The 22410-nt window shown below is 40.9% G+C and overlaps 1 protein-coding gene across 3 annotated transcripts in view; it reads right to left on the reverse strand.

Annotated features, from left to right (window-relative positions):
• Slc12a6 (solute carrier family 12 (potassium/chloride transporter), member 6) overlaps positions 1-22410 on the reverse strand; it is a 64476-nt gene that overhangs the window by 22759 nt on the left and 19307 nt on the right. For 2 of the 3 annotated variants that reach the window (XM_013014373.1, XM_013014375.1), the window contains exons 2-12: positions 18753-18797; positions 14384-14478; positions 13459-13590; positions 11788-11934; positions 9804-9858; positions 9034-9164; positions 7275-7516; positions 4241-4455; positions 2264-2422; positions 2003-2101; positions 1700-1757 (exon numbers count right to left, since the gene is read on the reverse strand). In XM_013014373.1, the coding sequence (XP_012869827.1) occupies positions 1700-1757; positions 2003-2101; positions 2264-2422; positions 4241-4455; positions 7275-7516; positions 9034-9164; positions 9804-9858; positions 11788-11934; positions 13459-13590; positions 14384-14478; positions 18753-18797 (1378 nt within the window). The remainder of the gene's footprint in view (positions 1-1699; positions 1758-2002; positions 2102-2263; positions 2423-4240; positions 4456-7274; positions 7517-9033; positions 9165-9803; positions 9859-11787; positions 11935-13458; positions 13591-14383; positions 14479-18752; positions 18798-22410) is intronic. The other variant, XM_013014374.1, reaches the window with a different exon arrangement.

Raw genomic sequence — 22410 nt, forward strand, 5'->3', positions numbered from 1 at the left:
TTTTTTCTTTTTGCTTATGTGGTGCTGAGGAATCGAACCCAGGGCCTCAGGCATGCAAGACAAGCGCTCTACCACTGAGCCACCTTCCCAGCCCTGCTTTTTTTTTCTTTTTGCTGGTCCTGGAGCTTGAACAACTCAGGGCCTGGGCCCTGTCCCTGAGTTCCTTTTTGCTCAAGGCTAGCACTCTGCCACTTGAGCCACAGCACCACTTCCACTTTTTTTCTGTGATTAACTGGAGAGAAAAGTCTCACGGACTTTCCTGCCAGGGCTGGCTTTGAACCAGGCTGATCAGGATTACAGACAAAGCCACAGGGGCCTAGCTGCACTTACTTATATATACATACATACAGTTGTACAGCATGTGTTAGACTTACTATTCTCAAACAGCTCAGTCTAATAGGGAAAGTGAGATAAAGATGAATACTGACAACTTAATAGGATAGTGCAACAACACAGTATGTTCCAGGGAGGAGTGAGGAATATGGGTTGACTGTATAGGGCAAAAGACTCTTCACCTAGTCTTGGTGAATGAATCTAAATCTGTTCATTCCTAAGCAATGGAAGCCAGGCAAAAGTACGGATGGAGAGAGACTTGACACAAACAAAACATACCTCTAGGATGTGGCCTGAGCAGACGGAACTCATGGAGAAGGGTGGGAGAAAAGAGCAGAAGTGGGCAGAGGGGAGCTCAGAGTAATGGTTTAAAGGGCCCTGGCAGTCTCAGAAGCAGGGATCTTGTTGACCAAATTCTGTGTTCTAGAGAAATCATCCTGATGGCAGTGGGTGAGGATTACAAGTGGTAAACATGAAAGGGAGATTGTTATAGACTTGCAGGCAAGAAAATCAGAGTAAGTGATAGGGATATAGAAGCAAGGGAAATAATAAGATAGATTGAAGCTGAAAGAATTTACAGGGCTGTGAAACCATCTGGATGACAGAACTGATGGAAAAGGTCTAATTAAACTTAGATTTCTGGGCTGGGAAGGTAGCTCAGTGGTAGAGCGCTAGCCTTGAGCTGAAGAGCTGAGGGACAGCACTCAGGCCCCGAGTTCAGGCCCCATGACCGGACCCAAAAAAACAAAACAAAATCTTAGATTTCTGTCTTTGGAGAGGGGTAACTACGAAACAAGATGGGAAATGTGAAAAGTAATAGGTTTCATGGGAAATGTTAGAAAATAAACGTCAGCCTTCACAAAGGAAGTCAAAGTTTCAGGCTTTTATTTAGAATGCTAAGCAGAGTTACATAGACACCTATCTTCTATAGAGGAGATGTTGGAGACAATGCAAAGTTGATTTTTTTTTCTCCTTCATTTTGGTTTAGTTTTCCAGAATTTCTTGGTATACAGGGCAGTATTTATTATTCAGGCAAATTTACTGCATTTTTGAGGAGCTATATTCATTGCAACTCACATATTTATAACAACATTTTGGCCCTTATTCTTCATTAAATTGTTGGGGAAAATATATGTACATATTTCTTTTTTTTTTCAGTGTTGGGGATCAATGCATGAGCTTTGCATGTGCTAAACAAGCATGCTACCAATGAGCTACATTCTAGCCCAGTCTCTGCATTGTCTATTTCTTGGTCATAATTGATACCTCAGGCTGAGTTTTTGAGATTGCACCTAATTTGGAGCTATGCTAGATGATCAGAGCACATGGAAGACAGACAATAATTACAAAGAAACTGACCACTCACTTGTCTCTAAGAACAACTCCTTCAATGCATGCACCAAAAAGGACAACGTTGCTCAAGTCTGTCATTCTGAGAGTTAAAGAAACTCATCTTACCCTCTAACATCAGACAGACACTCAGTAAGTGGATTTCTAAGTTCAGTGGTCCCATAAAATCATTCTTGAATTATGCATGTGAGGTAGGCAGATTATCTAGCAACAAGTGAGATGGTAAAGAGAGACCATCCTGCTGTGATACAACAGTGGTCATCCTACTTATAATGGATAACCTATGACTAAGGCTCAGACTAGACCACCAAAAGGATACAGACAAAGGATGTGGTCAGGATGGCAAGAATGGTTCCAATGGGGATGGACTTCTGAGCGTCTTTCAGATCTCCAGACCTGTTTGATCCCGCCATGATACCTTTAGAGAGAGAAAACCAAGTGAACTTCCAGAGTTCCTGGACCCTTGGATATTGGAGACTAAAGACCAACCTAAGAACCCAGAGAACATCATTCTGTCTTTTGATAAAAATATCTTTCTGGATTCACAGCTTCTAGAATAAACAACAGCCCATGTGCTCACCTGTGACAGAGGGGAAGAAGATGCCCACCAGGAGAGTGAAGGAGGTGGTGATGTCCACAAGCACGTAGTCATGGTTTAAGCTACCCAAGATGTCAGATGATTTGGCCGAAGGCTTTTCAATGATCTCCCCTTTAGGCAAATAATTACTCCAAAGGTTCTCTGCAGTGGGAATAAAAGATTATAGGTAGAAGCAGTAAGGAAACATGATTACATAGCTTCCTATCCAAACAACATCCATCATCACATACTTCTTGTGTGTGTGTATATGTGTGTGTGTATATATATATATGTATGTATGTATGTATACACACATACATACATATATATACACACACATATATACATATATACATACACATATATATGGGGGGGTGGTACTAGGATTTGAACTCAGAGCTTTGTGCTTGCTAGGCAGGTGTTCTACCTCTTAAGCCATCCCATTAGCCTTATAGAGTATTAGGTCTGATTTTGTTTTCAGGTGCTAAGGATAGAACCCAGAGCCTACATAAGTGCTGTACCACTGAGCTATACCCCATCCCCTGTGGTAGTTTTTAAAAGGTTGTTTGCTTCAACTTAAGCATATATACACATGCTTATACTCACAATAAAACATGTAAATAAAAGCTTAATGCTTTTTGAAAAATAATTTTTTTTGGTCTATCATGGGGCCTGGGTGCTGTCCCTGAGCCTCTCTGTACTCAAGCTAGCACTCTACCATTTGAGCCACAGCTCCACTTCCAGCTTTTTCTGAGTAGTTATTGGAGATAAGAGTATGGGGTCTCATGGACTTTCCTGGTCAGGCTGTGAACTGTGAGACTTGGCTCTCAGCCTCCTGAGTAGCTTAGGACTACAGGTGTGAGCTCTGGGTGCCCAGCCCCTTTATTATTTTCTATCAGTCACCAGAACAGTTTCTAACATCCTCACATTATCTTGTTTAGTGTGAAAAGGAATCTGTGGAACAAACTTTTATTATAGATGTCAATCAGGGAGAGTTTCAGAAATTTAGCTGTTAGGAAAACACAAGTGCAGACCAGACATGTACAGAGCAGGTCACATGTGGTGGCCTAACGTTGTTTTACTTTATCTGTCACTGCAGGAAGAACACTGGCTATTTTTCAAGAATACACAAAGCCAGCCAGGCACTGGTGGCTCATGCCTGTAATCCTAGCTATTCAGGAGGCTGAAATCTAAAGGATCACAATGCAAAGCCAGCCCAGGCAGGAAAGCCCATAAGACTTTTATCTCTAATTAACCCCCAAAAAGCTGTAAGTATATCTATGGACCCAGTGATAAGAGTGCTAGCTGTGAGCACAAGATCAGGGACAGTGCCCAAGCTCAAGTTCAAGTCCCAGGACCAAAAGAATACACAATGCCAGACACAGTGGCTCCTCCCTCAGGAGGCTGAGGCCAGAAGCTACTATTAGAGCACAGGAGTTAAGGACCAGCTAAGCAAAAAAGACAAGACACTGACTACCATATTCTAGCCTAAAAAGTGATTTTCTCAGCTGTCAAAAGGGAGTTACATTTTAAGCGAATCCACTCTGCAAATAAAGCCCTGGATAGAAGACAATTTCATTAACAAGCAGAGCACTACAGTGATGGTGCAAGCCTCTAACTCTAGCACTGAGGAGGCTGAAGCAGGGCTGTGAGCTGCAGGGCAGCCCAGACTGCACAGTCAGCGGGAGGCCAGCCGGACTACACAGCAAGGTCCTGCTTCTCAAAACAACAACAACAAAAAAAAAGTGGGCGGGGTGGGAAGAAAGTGAAGTAGAAATATGCTGAGTTGCGAGCGTGAAGGAAGTAGCACCAGGGCAGACTCTTCAGGGATAACAGAGGTCTAAGACAGCAGTAAAGTCCAAGGCTGACACGGGGTTTGACCACCACCACCTGGCAGGAGCCTGGGAGAAAGGTCTAAGTTGGGAAAGCCTGCTCTCCTTGCAGAATAATGTAACTATGTCTAGGAACACCCTCACTTACCTGTGATGATGCCACTAGCCAACCCAGGGATGCCCTGGATTGAAGTGACATTATTGTGAACAAAGTATTCATCACAGGTGGCATTGAAAGACTGACTTGAGTTACAGAAGAAGCTCCACAATTTGGATGGTACTGTCACGTTGTTAATCTCCTTGATCTTCGAGCAGATGTCAATGTGTCTTGATGAAAGGGTGCGGTTACCCAGCATGCAAACCCTAAAGGAAAAAGAGGAATGGGGGGAGGAGACAGAGGAGATGGAACTCATCTCTAAGAGCTTCTACTGCTGTAGGTAGGAAAGAAATTAGGATTGTTCAAAGCACTATGAACAACGACCGGTTTAATCCTTACAGTGATCTCATGATGGATTAGTATTTCTATTCCATGTGTAGAGGGACTGAAATCTAAATGCACACAGAATTCTGTAAAAGGTCATACAGGTGGCAGGAAGTGGTAGAATTCACCAAGTGCAGTGGTTCATGCCTATAATTTCCACTATTTGGGAGGCGCAGATTAGGAAGACCACAGTTTGGGGCCAGTCCAGACAAAATTTACTAATACTTATTTCAACTAATAAGCTGGGTTGGTGGTACAGTACTGCCCATGATTTCAACTATGCAGATACCCTTGGATAGGAGGATTATAGTCTGAGACAGGCCCTGAAAAACAAAAAACAAAACAAAAAAATCCAACCAGACCCAATTTGAAAAATTAACTAAAGCAAAAATGTGCTTGGGATGTGGCTCCAGGGGTAAGAACATCTGTCTATCAAGGGCCAGGCATTCAGTTCAAACCTCAGTATTGTCAATAAGAATTGTGAGAAGGCAGTATATATTAGTCAGGCGCAGGTGGCTCATGCCTGTAATCCTAGCTACTCAGGAGGCTGAGATCTGAGGATCACGGTTCAAAGTCAGCCCGGGCAGGAAAGTCTGTGAGACTCTTATCTCCAATAAACCACCAGAAAACTGGAAGTAGTGCTATGGCTCAAGTGGTAGAGCACTCGCCTTGAGCTGAAGAGCTGAAGGACAGCGCCCAGGCCCAGAGTTCAAAATGTGCCCCCCCCCCCCCCGCCACACACCTTTTGCCTTCCTAGGCCAAAAAAAACACTCAAAAAAAAACCACTTTCATTTATCACAACCCCTTGGGAAATGTTCTGATAAACTTTCTAGCTACTGTTGTAAGAAAGACAGCATGGCTAGAATTAAAAAGCACATCCCTCTCTAGCCTAACAGGAAACTGTTTTGGATTGAAGCTCAGACCCAGAGGGAATGAGGATATTTAAGGATAATACAAATACTAGTTACAGATTTTACTTTTTCTTCTACCCAGACTTACAAATACGAACACAAGAATAACACACACACACACACACACACACACACACACACACACAGAGTTAAAGTATCTTAGGTAAAAGGAAAGCAACTTTTGGAATCTGAGGAATGATTATATACATACAAATGAACCATGTATCTACTACTCAGTTTCAACAACTTCCAACAACCCTGTTTTGTTTTTTGGTCTTGTTTTGCTGGAATACTTTAAATAAAACACCATTTTTCCCAGCCAGAAAAGAAAAGGAGAAGCCCCAAAGGAGAACCTGAAGCAAAATGGAACTTCCCAAGCTGAGTTATAGCCAAAACATCACCTCTAAACTCTAAATTTTTTATGATTCAGCCATTTTATAACTCCTAGAGAAGCAGACTAAAAACTTATGACAAAAACTACTATTGTATAGCATGACACAGCAAAATACTCAATAGGAGTAAAGAAAAGTCATGAGGCCTGAACTCTGGGCCTGGGTGTTATCCCTCAGCTCAAGGCTAGCTAGTACTCTACCACTTGAGCCACAGTACCACTTCCGGCCTTTTCTACTTATGTGATGCTAAGAAATCGAACCCAGGGCCTCATATATGCAAGGCAAGCACTCTACCACTGAGCCACCTTCCCAGCCCCTAAGTTTGAGTTCTTGCTCTACCATTAATTCACTTTATTAAGCCTCATTAGACTTGTACTTTTTTATCATGAAAATAGCTACTTTTCTGTAATGTAATTAAAACAGATTTGATGAGTTTGATGCTCAAGCAATCCAGATGACCTCTCTTTTTGTGTATGAGTCATGATGCTTGAAATCTGGGCCTAGGCACTATCCCTCAGTAATTTAGCTCAAGGCTAGCGTTCTATCACTTAAGCCACAGCACCACTTCCGGTTTTCTGGTGGTTTACTGGAGAAAAGAGTCTCACAGGCTTTCTTGCCTGGGCTGGCTTTGAATCCTCAGATCTCAGCCTCCTGAGTAGCTAGGATTACAGGTATGAGCCACCAGTGCCCAGCACAGATGACCTTTTAAAGACCATCTCTGTAAGAACACTCAGTGACCTCTAGCCCCTATGTCATAAGATGAGCTTATGACAGATTTGCACAAATCTACTACTTCACAAGTACACTGTAAGGTACTTATATTACAGCACTGAATTTTATCTATGTACAGATAATGCGAATGGTGTGGCATTCATTTTCCTTTATTTTCTGACTAGAAATTCCTAGCATTTATGAAACTAAGATAGAATAAAAAATTTAATAAACCAAGTCAGACAAGAGTCTACAATGCTTGTGACCCTATGAATTTTTCATTAATGAAAGGAATCCAGTAATATGTGATTCCTTATAAAGGTGGCAAGCAACGGCCACACTATTGTAAAGTGGCTTGTGACTAGTTCATCCAACCAATCATCCATCCATCCATCCATCCGTCCGTCCATCCATCCATCCATCTATACATACACACATACAGGTGATCATAATCCAGGGGAAAACACCTAATGTTTCTGTCTGGATGGTGGGTACCAATGTTGGCTCTGTCTAGGTGGTAGGTACTGAGGTTGGCTCTGTCTTAGGAAGAGGACCAGTAGAGCAGTTTGCTGGGAAGAACCCTGCCACAAAATGGCCAAGAGGGAACTCTCACAGAGACTCTATGAAATGCTGACTAACTCAACACTGACTACTCAATGAAGACTACGCCAAGACACAGACACCTACGGGAAGTGTGGTGGGGCGAAGGCAGACTTGATGGCTCCCGCATAGATGGCCAGGATGGAAACAATGACACAAGCCAGGAAAAGTGATGCAAACTTGTTCACATAGCGCACTCCGATGAACACCACCAAGACCATGAGAACCAGGAAGGCTGTGCCATAGACACGCATGTTATTTAGCATGGCTGCTGACTCCTTGAGTGCATCATCACTGCGGAAGACTGCAGCTCGAGGGACGATGTATACCTGTTAGCAGCAATAAAAAAAAAAGAGCAGCAATAAAACACTTCAAAGCTGAGCAAAGAGCTAAAGTCATTTCCAATTGCTTTTATGAAAGAAAGCCCAGTTGAAGCATAAAACACTTGGAGAATAAGCCCACTTTCTATTTTGATCTAGATGTCTATAAACTGGGATGCCATAGATTTTTCTTTCTACTTGTTGTACTGAATAACTTCATTTCCAAATGGGAAAAAGGAATTAGTAGTAGTAATGCTTTTATGTGTTTGGTGTTGTAGTGTTTTGTAGTAGGGCTTGAATTTAGGGCTTAGGTGCTAACCCTTAGCTTTTTTGCTCAAGGCTGGTGCTCTACTACTTCAGAGACAGCTCCATTTACAGAATTTGGTGGTTAATTGGGGATAAAGAGCCTCACCAAGTGTTGGGAATGTGGGTTGGTAATAGAGTGCCTGCCTAGCATGCATGAAGCCCTGGGTTTAGTTGCTCAGTACCACATAAACAGAAAAGGCCGGAAGTGGCACTGTAACTCAAGTAATAGAGTGCTAGCCTTGAGCAAAAAGCTCAGGGACAGTGTCTAGGCCCTGAGTTCAAGCTCAGGTCTGGCAAAAAAAAAAAAAGCGTCACCAACTTTCCTTGGGGTGGCTTTGAACCTGAATCCTCAGATCCTTAGTAGCTAGGGTAACAAGCATAAGCCTGAATTACTTTCTTTATTCATAGGGATAAACAAAAGAATATAAATAACCTTGACCCTGTTTCTTCCAGCACTACTTTATTTTTTTTAATTTTTTTTGGTCGGTCGTGGGGCTTGAACTCTGGGCCTGGATGCTGTCCCTCAGCTCTTCAGCTCAAGGCGAGTGCTCTACCACTTGAACTACAGTGCCACTTCCAGTTTTCTGGTGGTTTACTGGAGATAGGAGTCTCACGGTCTCTCCTGCCTGGGCTGGCTTTGAACCCCAATCCTCAGATGTCAGCCTCCTGAGTAGCTAGGATTACAGGCGTGAGCCACCAGCACCCAGCCTACTTTATTTTTTAATGTTTTTCCTCATGTCTCCCCATTCACAATACAGACACAGCATAGGGCCTGTACTGAGGTATACATGGGGTAGGGTTATTCTGCTCCTGCTTTCTATATAGTTAGCCTAAGAACACAGCATGTGGTAAGTACCAGGAGGCTGGTCACTACTCTAAATAGTAAGAAAACATACCCTAGGTGAGCAAAGACCAGGAAATATTTTGTGTGACTAGGATAAAGATATCCAAAAGATGAGCATTAACTTTTTCCCTGATGGCACTTTAATTTTCTGGTAGAGGTAGTACAGTGATGGCAATCTCTGACAGAAGGAAAAACATAGGCAAGCAAAAGACAGCTCAACCTTCTGCCTCAGATTCACAATCAAGCCCAGTAACAGTGAGCTGTCACTCAACTGATGCATAAAGCTGATTTCTCATAAGCTCTGATACCCAAGGACAGAATAAATGCAAATCTCTGTCTATACTTTATTGTAGACCATGATTAAGTCATTACTCACCAGAAAAATTTCAATGGCACCAAGGATATACATGGCTGCTGCAAATGTGGTACCAAGGTAAAAGCAGAGGCCAACAGCTCCACCAAACTCAGGGCCCAGTGCCCGGGAAATCATAAAGTATGAGCCCCCAGCTAAAAGACAAAACAGAGTGAACATGGTCAGGAGAGTTCAGCAGCAAGAAGGATGGAAAGAAGTCATAAGCATCTGCATGAAAGATGAATGTCTCAGGTCTTTAACAACTGTGTAGGACAGAAAATAGGTCCTATTTTCAGGATGTGTTATAGGGTATACTGCACATCAGTACAGGAAGCAGTACATCATAGCACTATTAGAAAAAGAAAATCAGAGTATTTACTAAAAGCATAAGATAGGCCAATAAATATATTCTAAGAATCTAAGAAAGTGACTGAAATTAGAGCATTGCAGTCTAGAAAACAATGAGTTTTTTCTATGTCTTTAGTTAGGGCTCCATGCTTGCTAAGCAAGCCCTGATACTTAACAAATGTCCTAGCCCTAAACTTTGCTTCACATTCTCTGTCAGCTTTTGCATTATGTGAGTGTGTATGTAGAATAATACTGGAATTTGCACTCTGGGTACTTGCTAGGCAAGTGTCCTAGAAAATAATTTTGTAAAGCCAATCCTAAAGCCAAATAGTGTTAGTGCTATAGCCTGCAGACATTTATTCTCCTAGACTTCGGCATCCATTCCTTGGAAGTTTGTACCGTACCCCTGGCTTTATAGCACAAATACACAGTAACTGCCTACTAACCTGGCACCACTCCGTTAGTGGCAATGGCACTCATGGAGATAGCAGTCAATATTGTCTATAGAAAGAGCAGAACAAAACATTGTTACAGCATGAAGGGGACACTTCTGAATTTTTTTTCCCCATCTGTGAACCTCAGCTCTACCTGCTTTTGTAGAGGGAGCTGGTATAAGTAACAGTAAGGAAATTAGACAATGTGGCAGTTCTACTGCACTAATCACATGAACATTACCAGAAACTGATGGTTAAAATAGCCCTAACATTCAAATCAGTACATCAGGTGCTGCTAAGAACCATGGATGGCTGGGAGTGGTAGTGCTTGGCTGTAAACCACAGCCTTTGAGAACCCAAGACAGAAGGATTTGAGTTTGAGACCAGAAAGGGCTACATAGCAAGACCTTGTCTTGACCAGATTAAAACAAAACAGCACAAAACCCTGAAGTCACCCTGAATCTCCTAGTTAAAGAGAAATAAAGCATGAGATACTTAAAAAAAAGAATAGCCGTAGCAGGACGCCGGTGGCTCACGCCTGTAATCCTAGCTACTCAGCAGGCTGAGATCTGAAAATTGCCAGCCCAGGCAGGAAAGTCCCTGAAACTCTTATTTTCAATAAACCACCAGAAAACTGGAAGTGGCACTGTGGCTTAAGTGGTAGAGTGCTAGCATTGAGCTGAAGAGCTGAGGGACAACGCTCAGGCCCACAGTTCAACACCCATGACTGAAAAAAAAAAAAAAATAGCCAGGGGAAAACATGTTAGAATCTGAAGACTAGCTATGATACCAAGAACAATATTCTGTAATCAAGAGAATAACTAAAAATGTGAGTACACAACAACTATACTCAAATGAAAACATGACCTAGCACAGTACAGAACAAATTGCAGAGAATGAGTAGCTAGAGCTAGAGGCAAGGGGCTCGGCAAGGGGTTAAAGCAATGGTGCTCGTAGGGGGAGTAAAATGGAAAAGTTGGATGTACAAGTTTCAGAAGAGGACAGATTGGACTGAAGAGCTGACTAGATATGGGAGGAAAGCCAAGCGCCAAGTATGGCTTGCAAGTTTCAAGCCTGAGAAAATGAGAAGAAATGCTAGTACCATGAAATTATTATACGGTCACTGTCTACTTATTAGCCTGCTTTGTATAGTTCTCAGCTGAGGACAAGTATGAAGGAGGCAAGGAAAAAAAGAGAACAGTAGAAATATGTAATGAAATGGACACATATGACTAAGATATATAAGAACAGGAGTTCTCAGTGTAGGGGAGAGAAGAGCTGCAGGAAATGGTGAGGGAACTTCAAAAGCAAACCAAATCAAACTGAACTGCAGGGAGGGATGAGGAAGGCGAAGTTGCACCAAATCAAACCCACCAAATAACTGTCAGCTTTGATTCTGAATGCATGTTGAAGTAGTGCACCACTTTTTAAAATATAATTTGTTACAACTTTGGTTCTACCAAACTCAAAATGATTCAGATTTTGACTTCTTTGAAGACAAGGACTTTATCTTTCACTCCAGATGAAGCCTTGCCTTATAATTAATTTCTAGTTCATCAGAATAGCTAGCAAGCAATTAATAGGCACTGAATGAAAAAAAAAATTTATGCTGGTCCTGGGGCTTGAATTCAGGGCCTGGGTGCTATCCCTGAGCCTCTTCTGCTCAAGGCTTGTGCTCTACCACTTGAGCCACAGTGCCACTTCTGACCTTTTCTGAGTAGTTTATTGGAGATAAGTCTCCCAGACTTTCCTGCCCAGGCTGGCTTTGAACCATGATCATCAAATCTCAGCCTCCTGAGTAGCTAGGATTACAGGCGTGAGTGAAAGGTACCCTGCATTAAAGAAAAATTCTCTAGATTTTAGTATCAGCATGATGTCTCTTGTTGAGATAGTGCATCTTTTAAAATTTTTGTTTTAGTTCTGCAGAGATCAAGTGCACAAATTCTCAGGAAGTTCACAGTAGCAAACCATCTCCAGGAGCAAGTGCAGGACTTACACAACAGCAGCAGATAAGGACAATTATAAAGGCCTGAAGAACTCCGGCAGTGCCCACTACCCATGTAAGCCGCAGAAACAGAATCACTCCAAAAATATTTTGTAGACATGGGAGGTAGACACCCATGAAGGTGCCCATTTGGGGCGTCTGGGAAGAAAAATGCAGACAGAAGGAAAAAAATTACACAATCATCTCCATAATAGATACATTTATTCTTTCCCCGTGTGTATGTGTGTGTGTGTGTGTGTGTGTGTGTGTACATGCGCATGCTAGTATGGGAGCTTGAATTTGGGGCCTTGTGCTTTTTTACTCAATGCTGGTACCCTTCCATTCTACCTACCTCTATATGTTTTAATTAGACACAGTCATTTGGCCACAAACTTAAGTGTGTCCCAAACAAGAAAAATTGGCTTTAGGAAGTGGCACTGTAGCTCAAGTGGTAGAGCGCTTGCCTTGAGCTGAAGAGCTAAGAGACAGAGCTCAGGCCCAGAGTTCAAACCCCACAACTGACCCAAAAAAGAAAAATTGGCTTTAGTCTTTTAAAAACCCCACAATTTCTGGGGTATGATGGAATACCTATAATCCAACATTCAGGAAGCTGAGGCACAATAGCAAATTTAAGAACAACATGGACTACATGGCAAGACTCTGTCTCAAAAAAGCAAAGAAGCCAGACACCAGTGGCTCATGCCTGTAATCCTAGCTACTCAGGAGGCTGAGATCTGGGGATAATGGTTCAAAGCCAGCCTGGGAAGGAACATCTGTGAGACTTACCTCCAATAAAAAAAAACAAAAAATGCCTGAAGTGGTGCTGAACCTCAAGGGTAGAGAGCACAAGGGGTAGCTTTGAGCACAAAAGCTCAAAAAAAAAGTGTCCAGGCCCTGAGTTCAAGCCCCAGGACCAACCAAAAAAAAAAAAAAAAAGCCATCAGGGCACCAGTGGCTGACCCCTATAATCCTAGCTATTCAGGAGGCTGAGATCTGAGGATCATGGTTCAAAGCCAGCCTGGGCAGGAAAGTCCATGAGACTTTTACCTCCAATAAACCACTAGAAAACGAGAAGTAATGCTGTGGTTCAAGTGGTAGAGTGTTAGCCTAGAGCTGAAGAGTACAGAGACAGTGCTTTGGCCCAGAGTTCAAGCCCCACCACTGACAAAAAAAAAAAAAAAAAAAAGCCAAACCAAACTTACACTCCTCCCACTTCCCCACCACAAGAACTTGACGACTGGCGGGTGGCACAGATGTGCTAATCTCTCTCCATGGAATGCCGTTCTCCTAACCTGCTCAACCTCCTCACAGTGAGTAGGTCCCTGCTCAACATTGCCTTGTCAGAGGGGTATTTCCTGCCTGACCTGAAGCAGAAACATGTCTGAAGGGAGGAATCGTTTTCCCTCCCCTCAGTCTCTTTAACTCTGCTCAATTTCTGTTAAAGCATCTCTCAACATTTAATGTGTTACATACTTCAGCAGGATTAAAACAGCCTGAGGACTGCCCATGTCTCTTCAGATGACAGCTAAGGACACTGCATGATCTCTTTGTGCTATGAGATCAGTGCCCAGAACTGTGCTTGCATATAGCAGGCATTTATTTGATACCAAGTAGTACCTTGGATGTTCCCTCCTTCCTTGTATACAGGCTAGTTTATCTACCTGTGTTACTCTAAAGCCTCACCTTGGTGGGTTTCTTTTTTCCTTCAGTGATATTTTCAGCTTCTTCATGCTCCTTTACTCCTTGTGTCAGATTAGTGTAATTGGCCATGCGGTTAAGAAGAGAGGATACCTTTGGTCTTGTGTCCATTTCTTCCTACAAAGTCAGAAATATGGAAGGAATGAAAAAAATGCCAAAAGTAAACTTTCTAACAGCAAACTAGAAAGTATGTCTAAATCAGATAAAATGTATACATGTCTTCTTGTGCTAAGTGAAATGAGCTATGCACAGAAAGAAAGGTGGCCACAGGATTTTAGTTGCATGTGTAATCCAAGGGTGGAACTCATATAAGCAGAAGAGAGTGGCGATTACCAGAGGATGGGGTGGGAAATGTTCTAGATCTACAGGAGGAAATCATTTTTTCAGATCTAGTGCATTTCAAAAGTATAAAGTAAAAATCCCAATATTTCTACTAAAAACATGTAAGAGGTGATATGCTAATTAGATTGATCTAGACACTCTACAATGTATACTTAAGTGAAATGTCACATTTTGCCTCAAATACTTACAATTATTATTTGCACTTAAAATACACATACAAGACCCTTACAAATCTGGCAGCCTGCTTTCTACAGTGACTTCTGTTTTAATTAGCTCTAAGGTCCTTCAAACAGGACAAACAGTGTTCTTTGTACTTAAGAGGATTATTCCAATGTAAATTAGATTGAAAAATTCTCCATGTTTGAGAAGTCCATTTTTGTCTTCCTTACTTCCTAACATTTTACTGTAATTTTTTGTACAAAAGTAAACACAACAAGAAGTTATAACAAAACTACTATGATTTAATGCTAGTTATTACATTATCCAGCTTCGATCATTTTAAAACCAGATAGAGAAGACAATTATCTTAAGGTCTCTGTTCCTGTTCATATTTTCTCCCACATATTACCTCAAAAAGTGCCAAGTTTTTATCAAAATATTCATCTCCTTCTTCATAATTGGAATTGTTGAGATAAGCATTTCTAGCTTTCTTATGTCCATCATCTGGAAAAAAAAAAAAAGTGAACCATGTTAGTTTCTCATTGCTACAGAAGACACATCAGCACTACATAGCTAAGCACTGCCTCTGTATTAAGAGAAAATATTTTTCATATTCAAATGTAGCCTAAGATTGGCAGAATGAAAGCAGCACAGCTTCCTTCCCAGCAAGGAAAAAAACAGATATCTAGAGAATAAACACAGGTCTTCCTTTTCTGAATTCAACGATTTCTACACACACTGTTTCTTCAGAATGCCAGCCTCGTGAGGCCCTACTCTCGAAGTTATCCAAATATATTATGTGAAAAAAACAGAATTTTATTCATGATACTGTGGTTTAAACTCAGGGTCTTGTGCTTGCCAGGCAAGCTCCTGGCTTGACACACACTCTCAGCTCTCGGCTTTATTTTTCTAATAGTGTCTTACATTTATACTCAGGCTAGCCTAGAACACCATCCTATTTATGCTTCTTGTATAGATAGGATGTAAAGCAAAGGCCCTGGCCCAACTCCTTGTTGGTTAAAACAAAGTCTCACTAACTTTTTGCCTGGCTTAGCCTTGAGCCATGATCTTCTTGATCTCTAGCTACTGAATAGCTAAGATTACAGACATGACTAGCTGAAAAATACTGAATATTTAAGTACCTACTCAATGTATAATACTGTTCTAGACATGGCCTATCAAACACACTGTTGCAGCTGATAATGGGGAGAAAAATCTCTGTCCACAGAGCTGTCTGACCTCTGGCTTATGAACTAGGTCAAGAATATTCTTTACAAACCTTTCCATGTTTTTTATTTGTTTCTTTTTAATGTGAAAAGAGGCACTAAACAGATATTTGATGAACCAACTGTGAAGAAAAAAAGAAGAGTAATTTCCAAAGACAACCACATTTGTGTTGAGTCCTTTTTGGAGGTTTTCATTGTATAAAAAGTTATACAGTTGCACAGTATGACAGAAAACAAACCTATATGAATGCCCTCTAAAAACCAAGATTTTCAAATTTGAAGAAAGATACTAATATAAAAATCAAGAAAACTAGCCAGGCGCCGGTGGCTCACGCCTATAATCCTAGCTACTCAGGAAGCTGAGATCTGAGGATCGAGGTTCAAAGCCAGCCCGGGCAAGAAAGTTCGTGAGACTCTTATCTCCAATAAACCACTAGAAAACTGGAAGTGGTGCTGTGGCTCAAGCGGTAGAGCACTCGCCTTGAGCTGAAGAGCATAAGGACAGCGCCCAAACCCAGAGTTCAAGCCCCACGACCGACAAAAAAAAAAAAAAAAAAATCAAGAAAATGTAAATCATAGGAATGCATAGATATACACACAGGTATAGAAATGTATTTATGACCAGTCTAGGAAAAGCCAGCGAGCTGCTGGCATGACTGGTCATGTCCTAGAACCCAGGACCAGCCTAAACGAGTTCCTCATGGTCACAAGTGGAAATGACAAGCATTAAGCATAAATAATGCAATGGAGTACAACATAGGCAGGCGAAACACCCAAAATACTATTTTTAAAAATTGGTTACCTCTATGGGCTATAACTGAAAGGTAACAGAAGGAAAGAGTCAGGTGATTATCCTGCCTTTTTTGTGCTAATTATATTTCAGGCTGACTAATGCACAGCAACTGATTTATGATAGATCACACGAAAGGTAGTGAAAACATCGCCAGTGAGCAGCTTTTAATGAGAACGCAGGGCCTGGGCAACGGTTCTTGCCAGCTGTTAGATCATTGAGTGAAGGCTGGGGTAGAGCATCCCACGGTGCAAGGCAGCCATCCAGCACAGCCAGCGTGGCCACTGCCCGTGCAGGACAACCCCAGGACACGCCAGGGCTCAGGGTGAGGTCCAGCCCAGAAAGCGGAACCCGAATCCAGCTGAGCCAGAGCACACCAAAGATGAACATACTAACCATTACTACAAAGACATTAAGAGCAAACTCTGGATGTAGCAATTCAACATGTGCCAAATCATCCAATTTGTTCAGCAAATACATGGTACAAAGTAAAAAAGGTGAACTCTCCAGACTAAAAGAGAGCTTGGAGTCACTTCATGGAGCTGGAGGAGTGGTTCAAGCAGTAGAGTGTCAGCTGTGAGTAGAAATACCGCGTGGCCCTGAGCTCAAGCAAGAGAAAGAGATGTAGAGGAAAAAGAGAGGGAGAAAAGGGACAAACAGGTTTATCCTATCTATCAATCACTGTTCAATACAAGGCTTAGGAGAAATAGATGTAAACAGTCATTTTTGAAACAGAAATTTGACTATGTATTAGCATGTAAAGAGTAAGTAAAATCATGTGTTATCAGTTTACAAAATGTCTTAAAGAAACATCCAGTCAGGAAGGGACTTGAAAACTGAGTGAAGTCATTGTCAAAGCTGGGTAAGGAAATTCAGACATTGTGCACACCCTCTGAGTAAAAGATTTTACTATTAAGAATTTATCCTACTAATGTCTTGTCATGAGATTACAAGGACACCAGTACAAGATGCTCACAGCAATGTAATTTGTAGCAATACCACTCCTAGGAATAGCCTAAATTATCATAAAGAGGAAGCTGGCAGAATAAAATTATAGCTGATACACAACAGTACTCTACCACATATGAATGAGACAGACTTTTACATACCTATAACTGGCGAAATACAAACAAATACAGCTTTATAAAAAAACCCAGTCTATACAACAGAAAGGCCTGTTTAATTTAATCCTATTGATATAAAAGAAAAAAGATTTACAATTAAAATTTTCTGGAGTTCCCAAGAAACTTGTCAATAATAAGTATTTGGGAAATGTGGAAGTGAAGTAGTGACAGAAGAGATAGTTGTGGGTTTATTTCAAGCAGCTTTGATTCAGTGTGGTAGGTGAGTGGATAAGAGATAGACAGACAGAAATAAAGAAAGAGAGAGAGAGATAGATAGGTGGCTGGATAGATGGATTGATGGAAGGATATTGTAAATTCCCATGAATGTCTTCTTTTTTTTTTTTTTTTTCTCAGTCGTAGGGCTTGAACTCTGGGTCTGGCGCTGTCTCTCAGCTCTTCAGTTCAAGGTGAGTGCTCTACCATTTGAGCCACAGCACCACTTCCCCCATGAATGTCTTCTGCAGCTCAGTGGATATGGAGAAGTTCCCATATTACCTTTGGTGTGTTATCAAATGTATTTAAATTATTTTGTGATCTTAATTTTATGGAAAATCTGCCTCCCCAAAAGCAAGTGCTTAAAAAGCAAGATAAGAGTAAATGTACATAAGAGAAGTAATAAGGTAAAAATATGAAGTTTGTTGAAAGTCAGCATGTGATAAGAAGCTGTACGGCATTACAGAAAAATAAATCTAGCGTCCCACAGTACTGTACTGAACACTGCATCCTGAGCATTCATGGTTTTTCTCAATGGCAGGCTCCTTGAAAGCATATACTGACAGATACCAGGGGTATACTGTACTCCCAAGAACTTCTGCTTTCTTTGCCCTATACGTTTTGTGTGGTCTGGATTCCCTTCTTGTTAGAGTATGTCTGACCTGGATATTGAAGCAAATTTCCAGTTTTGAGAGCTTATCAAAATCTTATCAAATTAGGTTTACTAATACCTGCAGGAAATCAACTCACTTCCACAACTTGTTTCACAGATGAAAAACTGGAGCACCAATTTCTATGGAATACTTAACATCATGAAGTTATGAAGTACTCTCAGTTATTAAAATGAAGGTGATCAAAGACCAAGAAAAAACACTAAAAAGGGAAAAGTAGCTACAAAAGTCAAATATTACATACATAATTCTCAGACTATTTTTAGCCACGGACTGTGTAAATTAGTTTTTTGTGTGTGGGTCATGGGGCTTGAACTCTGGGCCTGAGCACTGTCCCTCAGCTCTTCAGGTCAAAGCTAGTGCTCTATCAGTTGAGCCACAGTGCCACTTCTGGTTTTATCATGGTTTAGTGGAGATAAGAGTTTCATGGCCTTTCCTGCCCTGGCTGGCTTTGAACCTCAGATCTCAGCCTCCTGAATAGCTAGGATTACAAGCGTGAGCTACCGACCACCGGCTTAAACTGCTTTTTAATGTAACTTATTTGAGTCACAGTAATCAATTACACAAGTATTGCCCTAAAGCTTACCAAGTTGGAAAAAGAAATGGCAAGAAAAGAGTGAAGGTTAAAAGTAGGAAAGGAGGTGATGGGAACAGGAAACAATAGATACTTTTCTAAAGGAGGGATCCACACTACAAACAGAGTATAGGCAGATGAAGGTGTGTCCACAGAGCCACTCCCAGAATGATACTGTACCTAGCAGCTGGCTGTGCTCCCCTGTGATGGAGTTCTGATTCGGGTCTGAAAAACAAACAATTGAAAAGAAAAGAAAAAAATGAATGCTCAAAACAAACAATTTTTAAAAATGTATCAACAAAGGCCAACCAAGGAAATAAGCAAGAAACAAACCAAAAAACACAACCAAAATAAAACCACAAGAAACATTAATGAAAGAGTACCAAAAATAGAATAAACTATTATAAAAAATGACATTCCTCAGATGGTTATACACTGAATTACATGACCCAACAATTCCACTTCCAGGTATACACCCAAAAGCTGAAAATACAGACTCAAATACTTGTGACAAAGATTACAACAGCATTACTCACAATAGCCAAAAGACAGAAAGAAGCCAAGCTGTCCTCTAACAGATCAAGGCACACACAAAATATGGCACCTACACAGGCTGAAACAGTATTCAGCTGTAAAAAGAATGAAATTCTGGTATGTGCTACACCACAGAATAAACTTCAGAACATACAAGGTTAAATAAGCCAGGCTAAAGGACAGATATTGTATGATCATGCCGTTTATATGGAATATTGAGAAAAAGCAAATTTATCAAAACAGTAAGTAGATTAGTGGTTAAGGGGAGGTGGGTAAAGTACCAAATGGGGTCTTATTACTTAGTGAGTACAGAACTGCTATTTGGGGTGATGAGAGACTCAGGAAATGGAGTGTATAACAATGAAAATTTAATTCATACCATGAAATTGTACATTTAAAAGTTAAACTGGGGAAGTGGAGCTGTGGCTCAATATGTCAGAGCACTAGGGCCAAAGAGCTCAGGGACAGCCCCTAGACCCAGAGTTCAAGCCCTATGACCAACCAACAACAAAACAAACTGGGCTGGATGCCAGTGGCTCATGCCTGTAATCCTAGCTACTCAGGAGATCTGAGGATTCTGGTTCAAAGCAGCAGCCCAGGTAGGAAAGTACATCATGAGACTCTAACCACCAGAAAACAGGAAGTGGTGCTGTGGCTCTAAGTGGTAGAGCGCTAGCCTTGAAAACAAAGAGGCTAAGGGACAGCTCCAGGCCCTGAGTTCAAGCCCCATGACAAAAAAAAAAAAAGTAAATTAAAAATATCACACATATTTGACAATAAAGCATCATGGGGGGCGCCTATGAGTTGAACTGGGATATCTTAATGACACAGCGATATGTTCTGATGATAACGACAAGTCAAAATATGAATAAAAAGTCTTGAAGACAACACAACTAAGCTAGCTTTAGTAAATACCTATTGCTTCAGTAATCTGAATTAAAACTAGAGACCAAGACTATAATGCAAGAGATATCAGCAATCATCATTTAACAATAAATCACTCCTGCTTATTTTTAAAGGCTTGAAAAGCATTAAGGGGTAAATACAGAAAAGACCCTGAGGTCCCATTTCCTTTAAGATTAAATCTCTTGAGACACTGAGGATTACATCTTGCTTCCTTTTAAGTATCTGAGGGAATAAAAATGAATATAGACCAGGAAGTGTGTTGACAATGGGAAGAAATTACATCTTTATTTTCATTAACCCTCATTTAAGTTTAATATTTGCTCCAATTACCCAAGAAGGCCACAAACTACATAAAAGGACCTATCATTCTGTCAATAATAAATATCAAGATAACTTGTTTTAGGCTACTATACTTGGTTTTAGAGAAATCCAAATAATACTTTCATGGTCCACATATGTTTTATATATATATATATATATATATATATATCATTCAACTAAATGTAACTCTTTAAAATGTGCATCCTTGGCTAAGAATATGGCTCAGTGGTAGAGTGCTTGCCTAGCACACATGAAGTCCCAGGCTAATTCCTTAGTACCACACAAAAAGAAAAGGCCGGAAGTAGCACATGACCCAAGTGGTAGAGCGCTAGCCTTGAGCAGAGAGAGGCTTAGAGACAAAGCCCAGGCCATAAGTTCAAGCCCCAGGACTGGCAAAAAAATAAAAATAAAGAACATGCATGCCAGGGGTAGAGATGTAGCTCCACGCAGCCTACTTTTAGCATTCACAGCACCCTGGGTAGGTCCTCAGAACCATAGTCAGTCAGCCAATACTCAAGGAAATGATCAGAATGACAAATTCTAGCATGTGACATACATTCAAGTATTCTCTACCTACTATCACCAAGGAGAAAAAAGAACAGCAACCTAACGTTTTATATGTTATGTGAATGTTTTAAGAAATTTTTCAGAGGATTTTCTTCCTTTAGACTATGAGGAAGATAAATTCCAAATTTTCTGCTCTAGGAAATCTTTCCCACCACACCAACAAATGCACTTCCAGGTTTTTACTTTAATATTGGTTAAAGTACCAGGGACTGACCCTAGGGCCTTATGCATGCTGGGCATGAGGACGCCCCAGCTTTTACTTTAATGCCTTATCTAAATATACACTAACAACTGTTCGTACACCTAAGACACAGGAGACAACTCTTTAGTAAACTAATGCATTAGACTAATGTGCCTCCATCATCTTTCTAGTAGGGAAAAATGGAGTCCTATCATTATAGAGGAGCAGGTGTATAAGTGGCCATGACAGAAAAGCAGAGTCAAGGAACATTCTAAGTGGAAAGCCTGGGTCACCAACCAGCTCTGACTCTGGGAGAGAAAATGGGGCATTATTCCTGTCCTCTGTTTTCTTTAAAGTACATCAAAGCTCCTCTCCAAGACTTCAGTTCTCAGCTATCACCAAAATGCCTCGTAACTCTCAGGGTTGCTCAGACAGAAGTTGAAACCCTCATCAATTGCTGTGATGGGTTAATGAGTGGCCAAAAGGCTAAAGATAGTCTACATGTGTGTGTTTGTACGTATGTGTATGTGCGTGTTTAGACGTGTGTGTTTGTGTGTGTGTTAGTAGAGACTGAATTTAGGGCCTCATGCATGCTAGACAAGTGCTCTACCACTGACACCTCCAGCCCAAGATACATTCTTTTATTTAATTTTAATTTTTTTTTGGTCCAGTCATGGGGCCTGAACTCTGGGCCTGGGCGCTGTCCCTCAGCTCTTCAGCTCAAGGCCAGTGCTCTACCACTTGAGCCACAGCGCCTCTTCTGGCTTTTTTTCTTTTTTTTGCTTATGTGGTACTGAGGAATCGAACCCATGGCCTCATGCATGCAAGGCAAGCGCTCTACCACTGAGCCACCTTCCCAGCCCCCAAGATACATTCTTAATGATTTGAAAATCAAAACCAATATCAATATTCACAATTCTCACTGCTCTGCATGTATATATATATATATACATATATATGTACATGTTTACATGTTGACATATATATGCATTTTTCTAAAACAAAGTATAATAGCACAAAACAAGTTATCTGGAATTGCCATGTTCTATTCATGTTTCTATACTCTATGCAAGATTTCTTTCTTTCTCTCTTTCTTTCTTTCTTTTTCCAGGAAGAAAAGAGTTTATTGGAGGGAGAATAAACTGCAGGCCAGTATGAGAGAAGAGAAGAAAAAGAGGGCCCATGTTTCTGTTCGTGTTATGGCATATGAATAGAAAAACTACCAGATAACTCAGGCTGACTAGGAATGGTTTTTAGGAAGAAAATATAGATGATTAAAAAAACTCCTGTAGTATATAATATACTCCTAATATATCTTCTAAGCTAGGC

Source organism: Dipodomys ordii, unplaced genomic scaffold (genome assembly GCF_000151885.1).
Source record: "Dipodomys ordii isolate 6190 unplaced genomic scaffold, Dord_2.0 Scaffold23, whole genome shotgun sequence".
In the NCBI taxonomy this organism is placed as follows: Eukaryota; Metazoa; Chordata; class Mammalia; order Rodentia; family Heteromyidae; genus Dipodomys; species Dipodomys ordii.